This window comes from Molothrus ater, chromosome 6, assembly GCF_012460135.2.
Source record: "Molothrus ater isolate BHLD 08-10-18 breed brown headed cowbird chromosome 6, BPBGC_Mater_1.1, whole genome shotgun sequence".
NCBI lineage: Eukaryota > Metazoa > Chordata > Aves > Passeriformes > Icteridae > Molothrus > Molothrus ater.
In genome coordinates, this window is record NC_050483.2 from 15476505 (window position 1) to 15496603 (window position 20099).

The 20099-nt window shown below is 38.6% G+C and overlaps 1 protein-coding gene across 1 annotated transcript in view; it reads right to left on the reverse strand.

Moving 5' to 3' along the window:
- Nucleotides 1-20099, reverse strand: part of KCNQ1 (potassium voltage-gated channel subfamily Q member 1) — a 328824-nt gene that overhangs the window by 237288 nt on the left and 71437 nt on the right. Inside the window, exons 3-7 of the mRNA XM_036384322.1 lie at nucleotides 12610-12736; nucleotides 10724-10802; nucleotides 9709-9805; nucleotides 9038-9178; nucleotides 1978-2088 (exon numbers count right to left, since the gene is read on the reverse strand). Coding sequence (XP_036240215.1) covers nucleotides 1978-2088; nucleotides 9038-9178; nucleotides 9709-9805; nucleotides 10724-10802; nucleotides 12610-12736 — 555 coding nt within the window. The remainder of the gene's footprint in view (nucleotides 1-1977; nucleotides 2089-9037; nucleotides 9179-9708; nucleotides 9806-10723; nucleotides 10803-12609; nucleotides 12737-20099) is intronic.

Genomic DNA, 20099 nt, shown 5'->3' on the forward strand with positions numbered 1-20099 from the left:
TCAAAGTGGTCAACTGAACTGAACACAAAGCCAATTAATTCACTCTCAGGACAAGGGACATGGACTAATGGCACTGGATGGTGTGAAACCTGAACTGGACTCCAAATGTAATACAGATATGAAGTTCCAAATTTAAGTAAAGAGCAAAGCCATTTATGTGGTCATTTGCACAGGTACAGGCATATTTTAACAGAAGTTCTAGTAACAGGTGAAAATGAAATCTTTTATAAATCATCTTACATGATTACACCTACTCAAGAAAGCACAATTCTTTTTCTACACATAGTAGAAGGCATCAGAGCATGGAGGGATCTTGGCTCAACCTCTAAGAACTTATTAATCATTAAATATTTTGAAAGGAACATGAAATGCCCTTCCTATTATGTTGATTTAGTAAAGATCAAAGAGATGATGATGCTCGCATACCACATATTTGGGACATGAGGGATCATTGCCAGATCCAGAACCCACACCAGTTGCATTTAGCCACTACAATCACTTTTGACTATGATCTCAGCCAGATCTTCCTACCTAAAACACCAACAACAAAGTCTGAAATACAGCTTCAAACCCTCAATTCCCCCTTGGGCCAACCTACAGGAACAACTTCACTCAGTAAGGAAAATCCCACTAATAAAAGGGTGATTGGTGGTGTTCTACTTCAAAAAAGATTAGGGAAATCTGACAGGTAAACATTAAACATGGCTGTGAAGGCACGGCTGCTACACAATCATTTATAAAACATTTTTGTGGCATTTTAGACTGATTTTAAAAAACCAACCAACCAAAACACGCCACCACAAACACTCTTCAGTCAAAAAAAGTAGGTTTTGGCATTTTCCATACCAATCATTTCACTTATCTGATTTCTCTTCCAAAATAAAAGTGGAAGATATCAGAATGAGGAGGGGGGGAAGCATATGCTTTAAAGGCAAACTGATGCTGGAGAATTTAAAGAACTTAATTATCCTCTTCTATAAAAGGTTATGCACTTTTAAAGTAGGCAACTAATTTTAAAAGGTCACTGGAGTTTTAGTATCTACTATTTCATGCTGTGAAGAACTTTTGGGATGGCACTGGCATAAAAGTATTCTTATCTATTCGGTACCATCCCCACCACTTCTTCATTAGAACTACACAAACAACTGCTAACACGACTGCTTGTGTCCCTGAACTGAAAAAATAAACATGTAGACAGAATGCTTCAGGTGGCACAAGCATTTTAACAGCACAATTCAGGAGTCTGGCTAAATTTGTGGAAAACACACCCTTAGCTACACCTGGCACTGAATACTCGGATTTTCAAACCACAGTCCAAGATTTGCTGAATTTGAATTTACCCTTGGAACTCAAGTGCCTTGTCTCTTGTTTGAAAGCACTCAGGAACCTGTTTTCAGTGCAAATAAAGTGCCAGAACAGCTTCAAAAGGTCAGTTCCAGGTCACTTTTGAAAACAGGACTTTTGCCATGGACAGATATTATTTTGTGAAGAACTGCATCAGTGTCTCTGGCTGCTGATTGCTGTCTTTCTGACAGTGGTACATTTTTGGAAGCTTTTCTAGAAGAAGGATGTACATGAGAATTCTCCAGTTCACCTTGGACCTACTCAGCTGAGTAAACTACAAGTGAATGCCTTAAAAAAACCTAAACATCATTAAGTCATCACAAAGAAGTAATTAGAAATAATTTCCTTTACACTTCTGAGATAGGCTAGGAAAATTACATGGAATTAAACATCTCTTCCTCAAATCCTTCTCAAATCTAGTGTTGCATACAAAAACCACTGTATATTTATTTAGCTACTTCTAGAAGCTCTTCTGTTCTACAAGCTACATAAATTTCAGCTACAATATAGAAGCTTAATACAGAGCTTACACAAAACCAGGTCAAATGAAAGGTTAAAGAATCAATAACAGAAGTTCCCTCGGATAACTAATGGATCAACATCAAATTTTTGCAAAAGTACAAGAGAACCTACCGCAGGCAGTGCAAAAAATGAGATTGCAAACACTGAAAAACAAGATGCAATTGTCTTTCCTATCCAGGTCTGTGGCACTTTATCTCCATAGCCAATAGTTGTAACAGTCACCTGCAAAGAGAAATAAAGAGGGCATTACAGCAAGTATTAACAAGGCATTTTGGGCTTGTTGCTCTCTTCTTTTTTTATTCATTTCAAAGCAGCATTAGCTGCATTCCTAACTCTCCCACTGTCAGCCTGTGTGACACTAATGAAGGTTAACTCTTCCTTCTAGGATTGCTTCCCCACCTAATACTGAATGGAAAAACATATACAGGAAACTGAATCACAACAAAATACACCTTTAAAATCTTGCAAAGTAAAACCATCAATTCAATTAAAGTCTTCATGGCTGAGGCAACTGTACAGCACATGAAGTTACTGAGATAGGGGTTGCCTGCCTACATCACACACTTTCCTTAGGGAAAGGCTGCCACCAGTTCTGAGCTGTGATTTGGTTGATGGGCAGGAGAATTTTTTGCTGAGAATGCTGCATGGAAAGAGCACACACACACTGTAACCAGGCACTGTGACTGAGGTCAGGCATGAAGCACTCTAGAGATAACATTTGCACAAATAGCAAGAGAGGCTGAACATTTTCCATGCAGTAAAGACCCTGAAAACAGCCCAATGAATCACCAATTCATATAAAACACTAAGAGCAGGAACAGATGATTTAAAGCGCACATGCAGGAAACATCTGTTGAGTTTGCCTTTCAGAACACTGAAGTAAAGATTACCACCACAGTGATGTAGCATAACAAGGCTTAATAAGTCATTATTTGCATGAGCTCAAGGAAAGAACGTATTTGTTTGAAGCAGGAGGATACATTTGGCACCTGAGAACAATTTAAATTCACCTATGTCACCAGCTATTTCCGAATTTGTAAGTTAGAGATATTTTTATCTGTGACTTCGAGGAAGGCTAACCAAATCAGAGCATGGGAAACCACATGGAGCCCTCGAGCAGCTGAGGCACAGCTCAGCTGTTGGCTGGTCAGACTTTCTTCTGACCCTGTGGGCTCAGGGACACAGATGTTGGTCCCACAGTCACACACACAGGCCATCCCCACCTTGTCCTGAACTTGCCCACCCTTAAGCAAAGTCACTGTGTGCAAGTCAAACACAGGACAAAAGGGGCAGCTTGAGGTGGGGATGGTCACTGCAAGTTTCTCACCAGCTGCTGATACTCAAACATTCACGTGTTAGATTTTAATTTTTAATGCAAGTTTTTAAAACGTGGCCTTATTCCAAAACTGTTTCATACCCCACAGAAGCATTGTAAGGGTTAATTAACTACCCTAGCACCTTTGCCTGTATTCCTGAAATTGTTATTAAAATTCTACCTTAATTCAGGATCTGATGAGGGGAGGAAGTATGATGTTATCTCCTTACCTACATAGGAGGGTGGCTCAAAAAAAAAATCCTAAAGTCTAATTACAATTTCACTTTCAAAAATATGGAATAAAAAAAGTAAGCATAATTATGGGAAAATTTAGAGCCTCCAATGCCTTCTTACAGAGAAGATTATGAGAGAAAACCTGTTTATGCTTCTGTTTTTGAAAAAAATTATAAATCCTTGTAAGTGAAAAATGTTATCAACTACTTTGTGTTAGAGTACTAAAATCATGCTGAAATACACAGATTAACTAGAAATGTGAAAAGAAATAGGCCCTTCTGAGCTGACCAAAGTATAACCAAAGAAGAATTCATATACATCTAAGTATTTATCTCCCCTTTCCTACCACATCCCTGCCCCTTCCTTCTGAATTGGTTTATATGAATCATCAGTAACACAAAAAAAGTATTTCCTGTGATGGTTGCCTAGGAGGCTTTTTTTAAAAAAAAAGTTTTGGAAATTGCGTTGCAAATCAAAGTCTGAAGTTAACTTTTTCCTCTGCACTCATAGCTCTAAACCATCTACAAATGCATTGTATTCTGAAATTGCATTTTTTTTTCCTCAAAATACATGCTGTTGAAATCCTACATGCCAAGTTTCTGCCCTAAGTCATTTTTTACAGCTGGATTAAAACTCCCTAAAGAGCACAATACTAATTTTACAGTTGTAAAAGAGGACATCATAATGGAAATACTGACTCAACTTCTACTCTACCATATTAAACATGTTGGCATAATGAAATTAAATTGATACAAGATCTCACACATTGAATTTCATTGAAAAGCCTGTAAAACAATTGCTTTAATTAGGAACAAAATCATATTCATCCATTGACTATTTTAGAACTTTGATCTGATGAACATCACCACAGATTTAGGCATTAAGAGTAATGTTGTTCCTATTACATATGAATCAAAAATCTGAATGGGGAATATGAAGCAAAAAGCCCACCCAGAAAGAAGAAATAGTAATTTTCATCAGCACTGAATAGGGAAAGGATTTTATTTTAGGCTATAGCAGGCTAAAGTGAGCACAGGAAATGAATCAGTTAAGTAAGGATGTTCTGTCTATGAAATCCTTGCTGTGTACCTGGGAAAATTTGGATAGTTAAACAGCTCCAAAATACAAGAATCTCTACTTGTAACAGTATCTACATCTGTACTTTGCAAGTAACAATTGTAAAAGGTTTCTTCACATCTACCCCATAGGAGTTCCTTGCACGAGAACAAAATGTAGTTGGAAGCACTCATGGAGTTAAAGCTCAGAGATGAGAAGGCAGCTGCAAAAGGAAGGGATGCCTTGCAAAAAAGCAATTAAAAATATATTCATCTTTCAACCCCTGCTTCAACAATTCCTAAATTAAACAACTCACCCACAACAAATCCAAACCCATAATCCCCAAAATCAGAATTTTTTTAAAAAAGGATGTCACAGGTGTATAGTTGGTACACTTGACTTGTAAACCACATAGAAACTAAAAATGAAATGTTCCTTTCTGTCAAACATTGAAGTCAGTGTACAGTTCTCTACAGCCTTTTTAACTGAGAAGAGGGGGGAAAGGGCTTCTGAATAATACAAGATCCATGAGATCACTTTTCATGAAGCTATTTTTTAAAATTTATGTCCATCTATTTTATAAATTAAGTCAAATTACTTTTAATTTAGCAAAAGTTTTATGCATGTGCAGTTTTGAGTGGAATTTCCTTTAACTTTTCAGCAAAGCTTTCCCCCAACTTTGATTTTCAACCTACATTTAGCACATACTGATGGGCTTTGCTAAACATGACATTCTTTTGTGTATGCTTAGGAGTAAATAAACTGGTAAATATTCTGTTGAATTTGGTCCTTAGTGAAAAAGTCTATCTTCTAAACTGTAATAATTAAAGGAACAAGAAATCCTCAGGTAAAGCTGTTATTTGCAGAAAACTGCTTGCTTCAATTCAAAGCAAACGGCACAGAGAAATATCCATGCATGAGTATGTTCAATAATTGCTTTTGGAAATAGTGTTCATGATCAAAGAGACTGTTAGCACAGTTTTTCTGAGGCATGTTTGTTCCAAAGTGAAGGTTGGAAATTGTGTGTTTATTCAGTGGATATCAAAAGCAGAGCTCCTGTCTGTTGCTCTGAGATGAAAATGAAATTAATGCTGAAGGAGAGAGGGAGGGGGAGAAAAAAAAATCAACAACACAAAAACCCACAAGCAAACACTAAGACCCACAAACCCCCAGAGATAGTGAGCAGGTAATGCTTTCTAAAGGTGGTCATCTCTGACAGATTCAATGAGAACATTTATCTCAATTTTTTAAGTGTCTGTTTTTTAAATTTTATTTTTAATGTTTTCCTGGTTTTATTGGTCTTGAATCTATATAAGGTCTTTAAAACCGTCAGTCTGGACATGACAGACAATATATGCAAACTAATTTTGAATATTGGCACTGGAGAACTGAAAGATGCACCACATTACATTTTACTTGCAAACACTAAACCTGTTTTTGAAGGATGTACAGACACCCTGCCAGTGGCAAAGTCTATACAGCTTGCACTGCATTCAAAAGCAGCAATAATACAGACAACTCTTTATGCCATAAGGTAGCCTTAGGTTTCTTCAAGCCCATAACTGACATGGCAAATAGCTACAGTCCAGAGTTCTCAAGGAAATTCAAATAAAGCCCAGAAGACCAGTTTACATATGAAAATGGAAAAGCAATATACATTTATAAATAACAACAATGACAATGAAGAACATTTAATTTCAAGTTATGCACCCTAGGGTTGTGCCTATAGTCAGCAAAGTACAGCAATATAAAAGTACCCAACTCCAGATGCAGTTTAAAGTGTTGGTAACACACTTAAGTTTAGTTGTGGTAACACAGACATTTTATATGGTTTACCTCAGCTATATTGCATATTCTGTTACTGCTGCCCAAAGAACTTGCTTAGCAGTGCACACACAGACTGAGATAACAAAAAAGCACAGTGCTAGACAGTGAGACAAGGGGTGTAAAAACACTGTCTAGGACTTCTTGAAGCACTCTCTACTATGTCAGGTAAGGGCACTTTCAGAGAAGAGAGATCACTTATTTATTATTATGGTGTCTGAGACAGGAACTGTGAATCATCCTCTTCTGCAGGGTTAGCTGGAAACAGATTTTCATTGACCAGAATTTGTGGTATTTGAGCAATTTGGAAAATTCTGGCTTTCAAAGCTTTCAAGGTCTAACACTTGAGAAGGTTTTTGTATGAGTTTGAGACCTCTATTAGAAGAATCCTTGTGACTTCCCAGCTATTTGCAGAATCATAGAACGGTTTGGGTTGGAAGAAACCTTAAAGACCACCTAGTTCCAACCCCCTGAGATGGGCAGGGACACCTCCCACTAGACCAGGTTGCTCAGAGCCCCATCCAGCCTGGCCTTGAACACTGCCAGGGATGGGACATCCACAGCTTCCGTGGGCTAACTTCTCTGTCCTATTTTCCTCTTGAAAATGGATATTCCTATTTTCCTAAATTTTATGGGTTTTTTCCCTAGCAGAAAGAATGAAGAATATTACACTATCAATAAATCAGAAATGGATGGACCAGAATACATCTCAGTTTTGTTCTGCTAAATCTTCTTAGCAGTTAGTGCAAGTGTGTTAGAGCAGAACAAGGACATCTAATTGTACTTAATATTAAAGAAATTACATTGTATGTTCATTGAATGCAGTCTCACACTTCATGTGGCATGCTGCAACACAATAGAAGCTATAACAGAAAAAATATTATCATAATTAAATGTATTGATTAAATAAGTTTATTGTAATTAGGGAGACAAAATAACTGGCACACCTATTAACTGAACAATAATTCCCTGAAAGGAGAATATTTCAATCTCCTGACAGATCGTGTTGCTTCTATGGGAGGTTTTACTGTATTTTCAGAAAGCCGATCTGGTCTGTCACATATTCAGTTTTTAATGGCAACGCCAATGACAGCATGTGTTTTTAAATGCAGCTACATCTGCCACTGTTAATTACTGAGTCATCTGACCAATGTAGTGGAAAATAAAAATGCCATAATGACATGAAAGCACTGAAAAAAGCTACTTGACAGAAAGCCACTTTCTTGTGCTACACAGTAAGTCTTCTGGTCCTAAGAAAGCCTGTATTTAACCATGGCAGACAGCAAGAAGAAAGAATTCTACAGCAGATCATAGCAGCAAAACAACACAACAAAACAAAACCTGTTGTATTCAAAAAGGGCTACATATGCATTTCAGCACCAGCAGACCTGCAGTGGATTTGCCAAGCGATAGTTTGAAAAGAGAAGACTATATAAGCACACACTTGCAGATGTTTATTAAAAATATTTCTTAATATATTCCTAAATACCTATATGTATTTTATTATTGAAATGGAGGTGTTAGTCCTTTCACTCCTATACAGAAGACTTATTAGTATTATTTTTAACCAAAAAAAAAGAGAAACAATCCCTTTTGACTTTAAGCAGCAAAGAAAAGCTCTAGAAGATCAGCACATTTTGAAAGTGTAAGTACATTATCAGCGATGTCTATGCATTTCAAAGATCTGTAGCACTTACTGATGACAGTTTGTTTGATTAAGATAATAGAATTAAAGGAGATTTAAAAAGCCCTTGCTTGAATGCTAATGACAAGGAAAAATAGCTTCCCAAAAGTACCTTTCTTTGAAGTGCAATAGGAAACAGAAATGAGAACAATTACAGATGGGAAATCCCAGAACAAAACTACCAACCTAGTATTTGTATATCCTGTGAGAACGAAAGAGGGAATAGTTACTATCAGAAGCAACAAAATTAAAATGTTTATGAAAATATAATCCCAGAATAGAGCTGCCACACCAGTAAGTGCATATAATAAACAAAGAGACGTTATCACTAGTAATACCAATAAAGGAGAACTTCACTACCAGAACTAAAGATACATCTACACCTAAATTGCGGCAGCACCTTAGAAAAAGCTGAGGAATCTCTAAACAACATGGTTACAATATAGCACAGAGAAATGCTGTGTAAAGACACTAAGTGGCTCCCAAAGCAATATAAGCACCTTGGAAGAGTCCTGTGCCTGGATTTCCTATCTATCTTAGATGCTTCTTGCTCCAGAATTAGTCCATTCTGAATAAACTGGGAATTACAGTCACAGGTCAAACTGCAAAACACAGATAACTGTTTTAAGGAAAAAATCCCAACCCAACAAAAAGATGGGCAAAGAAAACCTAAACACCACCCCCCCCCTCAAAAAAAACCTAGCCCTGATTCCTCTTGCCCCTAGCAAGACTCTTACCATCTTAGACAGTTGAACACTACCATGACAAAGGCAGCAAAAAATAATCACTGTACCAGTAGGGAAGACGGGATAAATAAATAGAACATGTGTTTCTACATTTTTTTAATGCAATGTGATCACTTTAGATCACATGAGACTGTAAACACCATGTAGTATTACTGATCTTCTATAGTATTTTTGTAGTGTCACGGAATTACAAATTCCATGAAAGTGTATTGAAGCAGTAAGAAGCTGTTTCAAAGTGCTGTTCTTACTCCATGCTTGCTTGAATTTTACTCCACATTGGACAGTGTTAACATGTGAAATTGCTATACTTACTACTCCCCACCACAGGGCATCTGCATAGCTGCCAAACTCCGTTTCTCCAGAATCATTTACAGCATCTTTCTCAGCCAGGTACACAAAATAAGAGGAAAAAATCAGGCCCAGAAATCCAATGTAGAGTGTAGTTATCAGTTCCTGCAAAGAGAATCAAAATAATGGCATTATGATCTCATTGAGACACTTAAATTTCCTAACACCTGATGGGTTATAAAGGATAACTGGAAGAGAAAAATGCAATTACAGCAATTAAAAAATATTGAGTGTTGGCTATGCAAATTAACAAAAATCCACAACACATGACAACACAGAGTCAAAACAACCTTGTCACACAGGACTTGTTAACCTTCTGGCCACCAAAAAGTAGTTGAGTAATATTTTCAAACAGTGCCAGATTCAAAGCAACTCCGGAATTTAGATACATATTTTAGGAAATACTAGGACTAGCTTTCAGAAATCCAATTTTCTGTTGTTGAGTCCAACTACAAGTCAAAATTTGCCAAAGTGGCAGTGAACATAAGGCAGAACAACCACACTTGGTTAAAATAAATTACTATCTGCCTCTACACTAAATATAAGTGATACCAGCAGCAGGGCTGAATGTATGCTGTTCTGAATATCAAAGCTTTGGCATCAGCTGTGCCACTCCTCAGACTTCCCAAGCTCACCTGTCTGTGTATGAACACCACTGACCCCAGCAGCCTCCAGGTACCGCCCTGACGGTCAACGTGCAGCATCCGTAAGATCTGCAGGAAACGGATGCCCCTGGAACACGATTTTCAAATTAAGAGATCGAACACACAAGAGAAGAAACAGAGGTGGGAAAAGGAACTCTGGCTTCCAAAGCCCAGTTTTAAGAGACACAGAGTATTTTATGTCAGATTGTGTCTTTTCACCCCACTCACCGATCTTTCTTCTTGTTATGAAGACAATCTGGGGAGATTGTCCAAGGGAAGAACTGACCTTTGTACACATGGCTAGTAAGGATAACTCAAGGATTCAGGAATTTTGGACACAAACTGTAAACGCTCTGGAAATCATTCATCAACTCATATTTGATGTGCTCAACAGAATGGAAAACAAAATATGGAACCAGCTAACTGAAGATCTGATTTCCTTATCTATGAGGAATTTCATAGGCAATTTGAACCAGACAGTCCAGTAATATTTTAAAATATTCTTTTTATGGGAGTCACTGCAATCCCAGAGCATAGCTGCAGCTAGTGTGAATAGCAAGGCACACTGCCACCCATTCATCCAAGAAAACCAAGGGGTGTGACCTTCCTGAGCACAAGATGGATTCAGTCCATCAGGAATTCACAACCACAGGCATCTTATAAAGAGGCAGCTTTAAGATGTCAGAGATATGAAGCATCAATGAATTGCTATAAAACTAAGCTAAGAAACTAAACCAGGCTTTGGGTAGAACCCACCTGGCTGGGGAAAGGGGGAAGGAGAATGAGCTTCTCTATCCCCACTAACCATAAAAGTGTTACAACAAAATTTTATCTCCCCTACACTTCATGGGATCACCAATACATGATCAGTGATCTGCTGTATTACGTGACACTGGGCAGTGACTCATTTTCTCCTGCAAGAATTGAAACAGGAGGTAAATTAAAACAAAAGAAGAAACGCCACCTTGCTCAGGTAGCACCACTTTCTTTTATGGCATATAATTACCTGATGGCAGAGGTTGCAAAGACTTGACCTTTAGAGCCCACACAAAGAACTATCATGGAAGCAACAACTACAATTAAATCTGGAAAACAAAAGTCAATAGAAGAAAATTAATTAGCGGCATCTTGCAATACTTCTGCAAGACTACTAGAACCAAGGGGCATATTACTTTAACAAGTTGAACAGTCACTCCTACTTAATATTTTTGTTTATATATCAAGAGATCTCAATTGTGGCATATAAAAAAAAATTCCACCATGTAATATCATGGAAAGGTTGTACTGAGATGGGTCCAAGCTGGCCACAGTCTAGAGGAATGAGGAGTTACTGTCAAGCAGCCTGGAATCCTTATTAGCTTTAACCCACGAGGAATTTCAGCAGTTTCCATCTATTCTCTCTTCTTCAATTCTTATTTTCTCTTCTGTGCTTAGACAGGATTTTAATTGACAGAGATTTTAAGGTTAATTTCATAAGTAAGAAAATTGCCTTATTATCATTTCATCTGTCCAGGTCTAAAAGCGATTGAAAATTGAAATTAGGGGTACGAGCCTAATTTAGTTTAAGTCAGTCAGTACTGTATTCTAAATCTGTGTGCCTCAGGCCTAGTAAATTTTGGAAAGGAACTCTGTGTTTTGGAGAATTAAATAGTTCTTGATCCATACCTGCGACAGCAGAACTACATTCTGCTTTCCAAACTGATCTAATTTGGATGATGTTTCAGAATGCTTAGTGTTCTAGCACTCGAGAGAAATGGATTGTGGCCAGAGGGAAAAGATGCAGTCAAAGTCTTTTTATAGCTGCAGTCACACCTGAGATGTAGTTGCTATTTACCTACATATACACACACACACACAGAGATATATATATATATACACACGCATATGCATATATACATATATACACACACACACATATATATGTACGGATGGATGCACAGAGTAGCTAAATCAATTTTATAATTGTAAAAATACCCAGGTACAAAATTTTGTAATTTACATTCGGCAAAACTGTAGACAGTTTATGGAAACCTATGTCCTGTACTCAACAACATATAACATTTCTGAGTAGTGGAAAATGTCACAGAACAAGAATTCCTATTCTTCCACAACAATACTCCTCTTCCAAGGCCTGACTGATTTATTTAGTCCATATATATTTCAAGTACTTAAGTACAGGGAAAGGGTCTTTACACTGTTTTTTCAATGCTGGCTAAGAAAATACAGATTGATTTTGAATTATGTTTCTCTTGGTGAAACTGTTAAATTAATGACAAGCATCTAAAAAAACAATGATTAGTGACATATATGGAATATTTGGACGCAATTTCCAAGAACCCTTAAGTCATTTTAGGAAGTCAATTGAATCACAATGGAATTGAGGTGTCCAGTTCCAAAGGCATCACTGAAAATCATATTTTAATGCAACTGATACACAAAGCAACTGCAGTGCATCTATTACACTCTACTATGTGACACACAGCTCAATTAGAGTGCAAAATAAACTCATAATAAACTAATCGAATGGCTGCTAAGGTGAGAAAAAAAGGCTGTTCAGTATCTTTGAAAAAATATATTTGGGGCTCTTGTACAGTATCTGGGATCCTCAGGTCACAGGAGACAGGACTAGGGCCAAGACTTATTCCTGGCAAAGCTTAAGATCATTTCTGAAAAGAAAACACTCTGCTCTTCTGGAAAAACAAACCAAGCTACATTTGTTCTCAAATGACAGTGCCATGAGTTCTTGAAAGGAAATTCAGATCTGCATTCACACTAAGGACAAGATCTCCCGCTCTAACTTGGCTTCAAGTGCTACAGAAGTTCAACTTCTAAAAGCCTTTAGGGCAAGTTTTACTAATTGTTCACAGTGACTTTGCAAGCCTGCATACTCACCAATGATTGAAATAGGCTTCCTAGCAAAACGAAGCCTTCCCCACACTCCAACGTATTTACTGCGGCATCCTGCTGACCATAGCCGAACCACATACTCTGTTCCAAAGAATACCACTAATACAATTTCCTACAAGAAACACAAGGGCAACTAGGTTAATTTTCCACTCCATATGTGTCTGTCATCTCTTTTTGGAATGTATTAGAAAGCAATAAATAAAATGTAAAATTAGGAAGGTGACAAATATATCAACCATATCAAAAATTATCTGAAGTAAAATAGAAAAACCTGTGAGAGTTGAGAAAGAAAATATTAGGAGCAAATTAAAATGCTTTGATTGCATGCAGTTGGGCTTGTCTACAAGTACTAAGACTGAAAACCATTCTGTGCCATTCACTTGGTCTAATTCAAACAAAAGATTTCCTGACTGAGCCAAAGCAAATAAGCAGAGTCTGTATTTAGAAGATGAGCATTTTGCTAGTTTATTTCATTTCTGGAAGAGGTGTGCTTCATGTACCATCTACCAGATCAGCTTAACTTCCCCCTTATTTATACTTTTTCAGTCTCCCTTTAAGCTCACATGGATTGAAAAAAGGTTTCTAGCATCCACCACCAATATGTCAGTCTCCAAGACACTGAAGACAAAGTGAGCTAACACACTTTTCTCATTCTCTCGTCAGCATTTGGGGACTTCAGCAGAAACAGAAATCTAGTCCTGCAGCACTGCTGGTACCAAGCTACTTATAAACACTAACCTATACTAAGGTATGACTTTGGAAATGCCTCCAAGGTGACAGATGTCAAAGACACCTGATATTCTTGCTGATTGGACAGAGGTACAGCTAGGTCCTATTTGGAACATCACCAATGTGCAGATAAACCCTGGGCTTTCCACAGACTAGATAAGCATGGCATACCCAGCATAGTTTCCTTGTGTATCGGGGAGCTACAATCCTCCCTTACTGGCCAACTCAATTAATAAATGGTCACATTTTCCATCAGAGCCAACAACAAAATCTACTTATTGAAATGGTAAGAGTGGCTTGTCACTGAAAACACACAACACATGGCATAAAGTAAGAGTGCAGCTGAGAAACCAGTCTCAACATGTCACAGTTACACAGGTTAGTGCAGATTAAGAGAATGAGCCCCTTATTTCAAAGTGTGATTTCACATAAAGAGCAACTGCAGAGAACACAATGTGCTGTTGAACATTCTATCCAGCCCTCTCACATGTCTGCAGGGCTCACTGCTGTTTTGCATAACAAATTGGCAAACGGGACTCAAGGTGGTACCTATGATTATTTTCTTAATTGACTGATATAGCCAGGACACAGCCCTAGTTTAGACAAGAAGAATAGGAGCCATTATCACCTTCAAAAACGCATGGGATATTGCCCTGAATACTGAGCAAAATAATATGGCTGTACACAGTAAAAATAACAGGGAAAAGGTAGGTATCAGGTGACTTTACTATGATATTTTTGTGGATCTAAAACATCTTGGTGGCATAAAAACCCTGTTTATCTCAGGGCAAGAAAATGTTGAAATTCAACTTTGTGATATTTCTAGCCAAGCTGGTAGAACATGAGCCAGGCATCTTTCCCTTAATTTCAATGTCCATAACCTATGCAAGATGTCAGATGCAGTAGAACATTGCAATTGTTTATAGTCACTTGTATTCAAGGTAGATTTTTAAGATAAAATAGAACTATCCAGAGCATTGGTTGTAATAAACAAGCCCTTCAATCCAGCCAAGAATCTCTTCTAGAGCTTCCTTCTGAAAGGATCCACCAGAACCCTCCACCATTTTTTTTTACTTTAAAATTGAATTATTGTTAAATATTTTCCAATAAGTTAAAGACATAATGAACATCATAAATTGAAAAAAACAGCAGCTGCACCAGATGCTTTAAGGAAACCTTGTGTCTTATGACAAGCTTCAAATGCAATGACACCTTCCCTTTGTCCAATCTAATGTCACTTATGAACCAAAACTGAATGGGAGAATTATGAGCTCTGCTTGACATGAGGTCCTGGGGAATTGTCACAGAAATCAGAGCACCTTCTCTGATCAGGTGACTGTATTTCTTTCACAGACCTAGTCCACATACCCTAATATCCAAGTGCTCTTCCTTTTGCAGAGGACTAGTACATTTCCCTTCATCACTGCTACCATGGAGGAAATTCCCTTTACAAAAGACAATTCCAACCACACGGGAAGCAAAAGCTGTCCTTCATTCAAAATAGCTCATCTGAGGAAGGGATAGGAAGGGATATATAAGGGTATATATAAGGATATATATATAAGGCTTCACATCATGTGTGATAGCACAGATAATACTATTCAGATATCCCCAAAAGCAATTGCCAAAAGCAAAAGAAGGGAAAAAGGTTACCTTGGCAAGGAAAGAAAAACCCAGAGAAAAAGTTAACATTTTAGCACAATGGACCCACAAACAGCACTGTGGACTGTCAGGATCACAGTTTCAGTTTTACAGGAGGAAGGCAGGAAGAGAAAGCGTGGATTGTGCTGTAAAGGAGTGAGCGTTCCCCACACAGGGAATTTGCATGGGAGCTGTGCCTATGCTTCCTAAAGCCCTCCATGGTTCATTGGCTAACAGGCACACCGGCAAGTATGCAAATGGAGGCTGTCCCAAAGACAATGGGACAGACACGCACTCAATGGTTACTGTCACCCAGCTCTTTGCGTGACATGCAGACAAGCTCAGAGAACACTGATTGTCCTATAGACTCCGCTGACTGCAGGGAACGACCAGTCGGCTTACACCAAGACACATTTTTCACTCCTGACGTTTTGATAAAGGCTTATTGACCTAAATGAGACCCAAGTTATTCAGGGAACATCGGGGGTGAAAGTGCACAAGCTGTTCTTCATGGTCATACACAAAAACGCCAGGTATCCATTAGCAACTGGCAAATTCCCCCTCCCCTGCCCGTGGCTCTGTGACAGACAAAAGTGTTTTTAATATCTTGTGTTGCATAAATCTAATAAGTACTCTCCTGGGGGTGGGGAGGCAGATGAATTTCTGTCTGTGGGCTCTTACATTAGTGGCTAGAAACTTGTAGACGATAAAAAAAAGGTATATCAGTTATTTTCCCCCAAGCTACTAAAACATTCCCTGTATTTTTCTGATTACCAACTTAACATGAAATTTACATGCACTAGAAGACAATAACTGCCTGAAAAACACGAGTGAGCATGGGAATTAAAGCTCAGTCGAGGAGTTTTCTTGGTTAAAATTACATACACACAAGTACTACACTGTGCAAGAACCCATTCAACCCAATGTAACTTAATAGAAATCTTCTTTCTACAAGGTGAAAACAGAAGTGCAACACGGAGATTAAAAACTTACACGGTATAAGGAGCCCTCTAAGATGTGACAGTCATGTACATTCACACTATGGGCAGACAGGGGCTGTCTCAAGAGAAAATCCTTTTTTTTTCCTTTAATTAATGATTTCTACATGGTACCCTCACTTCTGCCCTCCTTCCTGTTCAGCCAAGGTATGCCTTGTGCCATATTCATGCCTTCTCAGCGACATAATCCCAGCACAGCCAAGTAAAATATGCCATAATTTAAACATCTGGTTACAGCACAGCTCTCACCATCCAATGAAGGAACTTAGGCAGGATCAATATGAACACAGTTGCCTGACAAATATGCCCATGCTATCTGCTAGTGCCGTTCATACCTCCAGAGTTCCCAGGGTATTTTGCTAATAAATGCATCTGGAAAAGCCCTTCCTTTACTTCCCAATCCCCACTGTACTGAAAGAGCTACAGTCCTTGGATGGGAGACATCCAATACCTGCACTGTGAAATACAGTACCGTAGCAACTCCAAAAGAAATCACAGGGCCCTAAAACTTAACTGAAAGAAATGTTTTTAAGCTATTGGATTAATAACATGAGAGGAAAAAAGAGAAAAAATCATGACACCACAACAATAGCTATTTAACAGATACAGAAATTGTCTCTGGGGGCTGAGAAAGCATCTGTATAGAGAATGTATTGCCTGAGGCTCTGCCTGTAGACCTCAAAACTATAATTGGTCATGAAGCATCACAGACATTCAGGCAACCATTTGATTGAGGTCATCTGAAATCTATTACAAACAACAATCTCTTTACTCTGTCTCTAGACTTCTTTCAATGCACTCCATAAATGTAAGAGAGGTAAAACACATTCTCTAGGAGGAAGGAGGCAAAGTGTACCATTATATTATTCTGACTGGCTAGAATACCCAAAACTGAAGAATACATACAGCTTATTGCATCTCCCATGGAAGTGCCTGCCCTAAGCGGAAGGAGAGATGACAGGCACAGGAAGACAAGAGGCATTGGTGAGGGGGACAACTTTAAGACCCATAAGTACACATTTCTTGTACTGAAGCATTTCCTCCCATCTCAACATTTCACTGGGAATACAATTTTTACCCATATCTGCAATATCACAAGCTCTATTACATTACCCTCATAGGAGAGATAAATCACATTATTCTCACAATTCTATCAAATCTGGCTTAAGGATGATAAAGTTCCCACAGATTTCTTTAAACAATTAAATAATCCCTCATGTAGCTTATGTAGGTATTGCATGCCAACAACCATTCCTTCAGCTGTAAGATTCCTGTGGCACTACTTGCACTGAAACCTATTATTTAGGCAAGGCAATGGAATATTGCTGCTAGAGAAGTGGAACCTCCTCACAGTCTCAGGCAGCAATAGTGGATCAAGGACATTGCCACAAGCTTTTTTCAGAAGTCATGACAAGCAGGTCTCTGAATGAGCCAAGAGAGGGGACAAGAGATCTGCTGAAGTAAAGTGACAAAATGACACTTGCCATCCATCAAGGCCTGTGTAGCTGGATTGGACAACAGGTTAGCATCTTATCAATCAGGGATACAGCATCTCTCTACTCCTCAAAGGTCAAAAAAAAAAAAAAAAAAAAAAGCAGGGGCATGTCTCTCATATAGAGCAATCACAGACTCTTAGAACAGTTTGAGTTGGAATGAACATCAAAGATCACCTTGCTCTAACCCCCCTGCCATGGGCAGGGAACTTTCCACTAGACCAGGTTGCTCAAAGCCCCATCCAACCTGGCCTTGAACACTTCCAGGGACAGAGAATCCACAACTCCTCTGGGCAAACTGTTCCAGTGCCTCACCACCTTCACAGTAAAGAATTTATTCCTAATATCTGATCTAAACCTGCACCTTTCAGTTTGAAGCCATTCCCCCTTATCCCATCCTATCGTAGAAAGCACTCTCCAGGTTTCTTGTAGCCTCCTTTAGATACCAGAAGGTCTTCCCACAGCTTTCTCTTCTCCAGGCTGAACAATCCCAGCTCCAAGTCCTGTGTTCACAGGAGAGGTGCTGCAGCCCTCTGATCCTCTTTGTGGCAATAGGTTGCATTTACACAAAACCCAAACGCTACAGGCTGTGTGATAATTCAGAGACCTGGAGCCCACTTCTCAGCACACTGTTCACCTGACACATCGGGGCTTGCAAAATGCTTCAGACGGCACTCCTGTACAGCCCGAGCAGCGTATGCAAATTCACAGCAGCAAAGGCAACTGTTTCTTCTAATCTCACCCACTTTGTATAGAGAGGCCCCTCTTTGTTCTATTGAGAAAGCCAGGATTGTTTTCCTGAAAGCTGTACTGTGCTTTCTAAGATACATAGAACAGCAAAATCAGATGGCCAAGGCGAGCGCACAAAGACTCAATAAAGTAAAAATCCCAACCTGATGAAGTACAAAGATCAAAAATAGAAAGACAAATGGTTTCTTGTATATATAAACACTTACTGAGCAACAGCAAGTCTCAAAACCCCTATTTAGGACTGGAGATTTTTCTCCCCCCTATTTAACCTCCTCACTTCCAAAGAGCTTGTAAATTACATTTTTTCAGAGGAAAACAAATAACGCTAAGTTTTTAAAAAATGTTTAAAGCAAACACCCTTGGTTGTTCCTTTATTTCAAAAGACTGGTTTCATTTGCTAAAATTCTTTATCTAGCAAATTGGGCACCAAATGATGAAACAGGCTACAGAAGACCAAAAACATGATATCAGTATTAGATTTCCACCTTCAGAGGCCCATAATTAATCCTAAGTTACTGGACATCATTAAAGCTCCCTTATTATGTTTTCAATTAAGATGAAATAATGCTTCCATTAGTGTTCATGTTCTGAAAAAAAGGATGCTAACTAGGAGACAGAGCTAGAACAGTTGATTGTGATGAAGCTTTTTTATTTTCCCTTAATCGGTGCTGAGAGCACAGAACAATAGCACTGGGACCATTAAACAATACTTAAGGCCTGCAATTTTGGGTTGAATTTTTTCCAAAGGCTCCAAGCAACTAAATCCTATTGAATTTCAATAGGAGTCAGGCACCTAACTCCTTTAGGTGTATTTAAAAAGCCTTTTGCTGATTTCCTTTGCTCTCTTCTCACTAGAGGTTTCAGCCAAACCCAAATGCTGGCAGTTGGAATTTTTCCACCAGCCCCAAAAGGCCTCAGATGTCAGTGGTGTAACTCTGCACGTGAAGGCATGGCTGCCTTACAGCAGCTTTCCACACCGTCACCCCTGCACAAGTCTCTTCATAATGCAGTTGTCTTTAGCTTTTGAACGTGGCTGCTGATGATATCCACCAGGAATTTGCAGACGTGCATTAAGCTGGGCTTGCACATTTATTTTAAAGAACTCGTTTTAATGTGGAGCTCTCCCCCATCACAAAGTATGCTCTAGAAGTAGACTTCAAACCCAAAGTAGTTGGCAAGAGAGAGAAAGTGTCAACATGCTAACCCTGATACAAAAATTATTAAAAATCCCTATTCCTTTCTGTTTATTTCATGTACCTCTTATTCAGGGTTTCATAAAAGTCTCTAGAAGGAATTCATTCAGGACCCTCTCTTTGAAAAATGCTCTGGCTTCTACCCAGTGCAGCATATGCTTAATTTTATATCTTACTGAATTCAAAAGAACTATTCACCTACACTTCAGACGAAGCACACATGAACACAGTTCACAAATATGTAAACTCATTCATTAGTACATACAATATGCTAATATGAGTAGAAGGAACTGCTACTATTAAAAAAAAAAATCAGTGTAAGCCAAGTAAGTCTGTAGTTCTGTGTTACAGAGAACTGTCACAATAACACTATTTACACAGTGGCTACTTTCCTTGATCTGAGCATTTTCATCCTGTCAGGTATCTTGTTGCATGCTTTTTTATTAAACAACGTTTCTCACTCCTTTTTTACAAAGCTACTTCATACCTACCATGCCCTACACCAAGCAGCTCATAAGTCTTGCCTTTGCTCCTGAGCCAACATGGAATTTTTTGAGGGACTTCAGGAAGAGACTGTATGCCTGCTGTTTTCCAGCTACAAAGTACAGGGCAATAAAAGCCACTGTGACTCCCAGCAAAGCGTATTTCCTTTATGCCCTTAGATTATCACT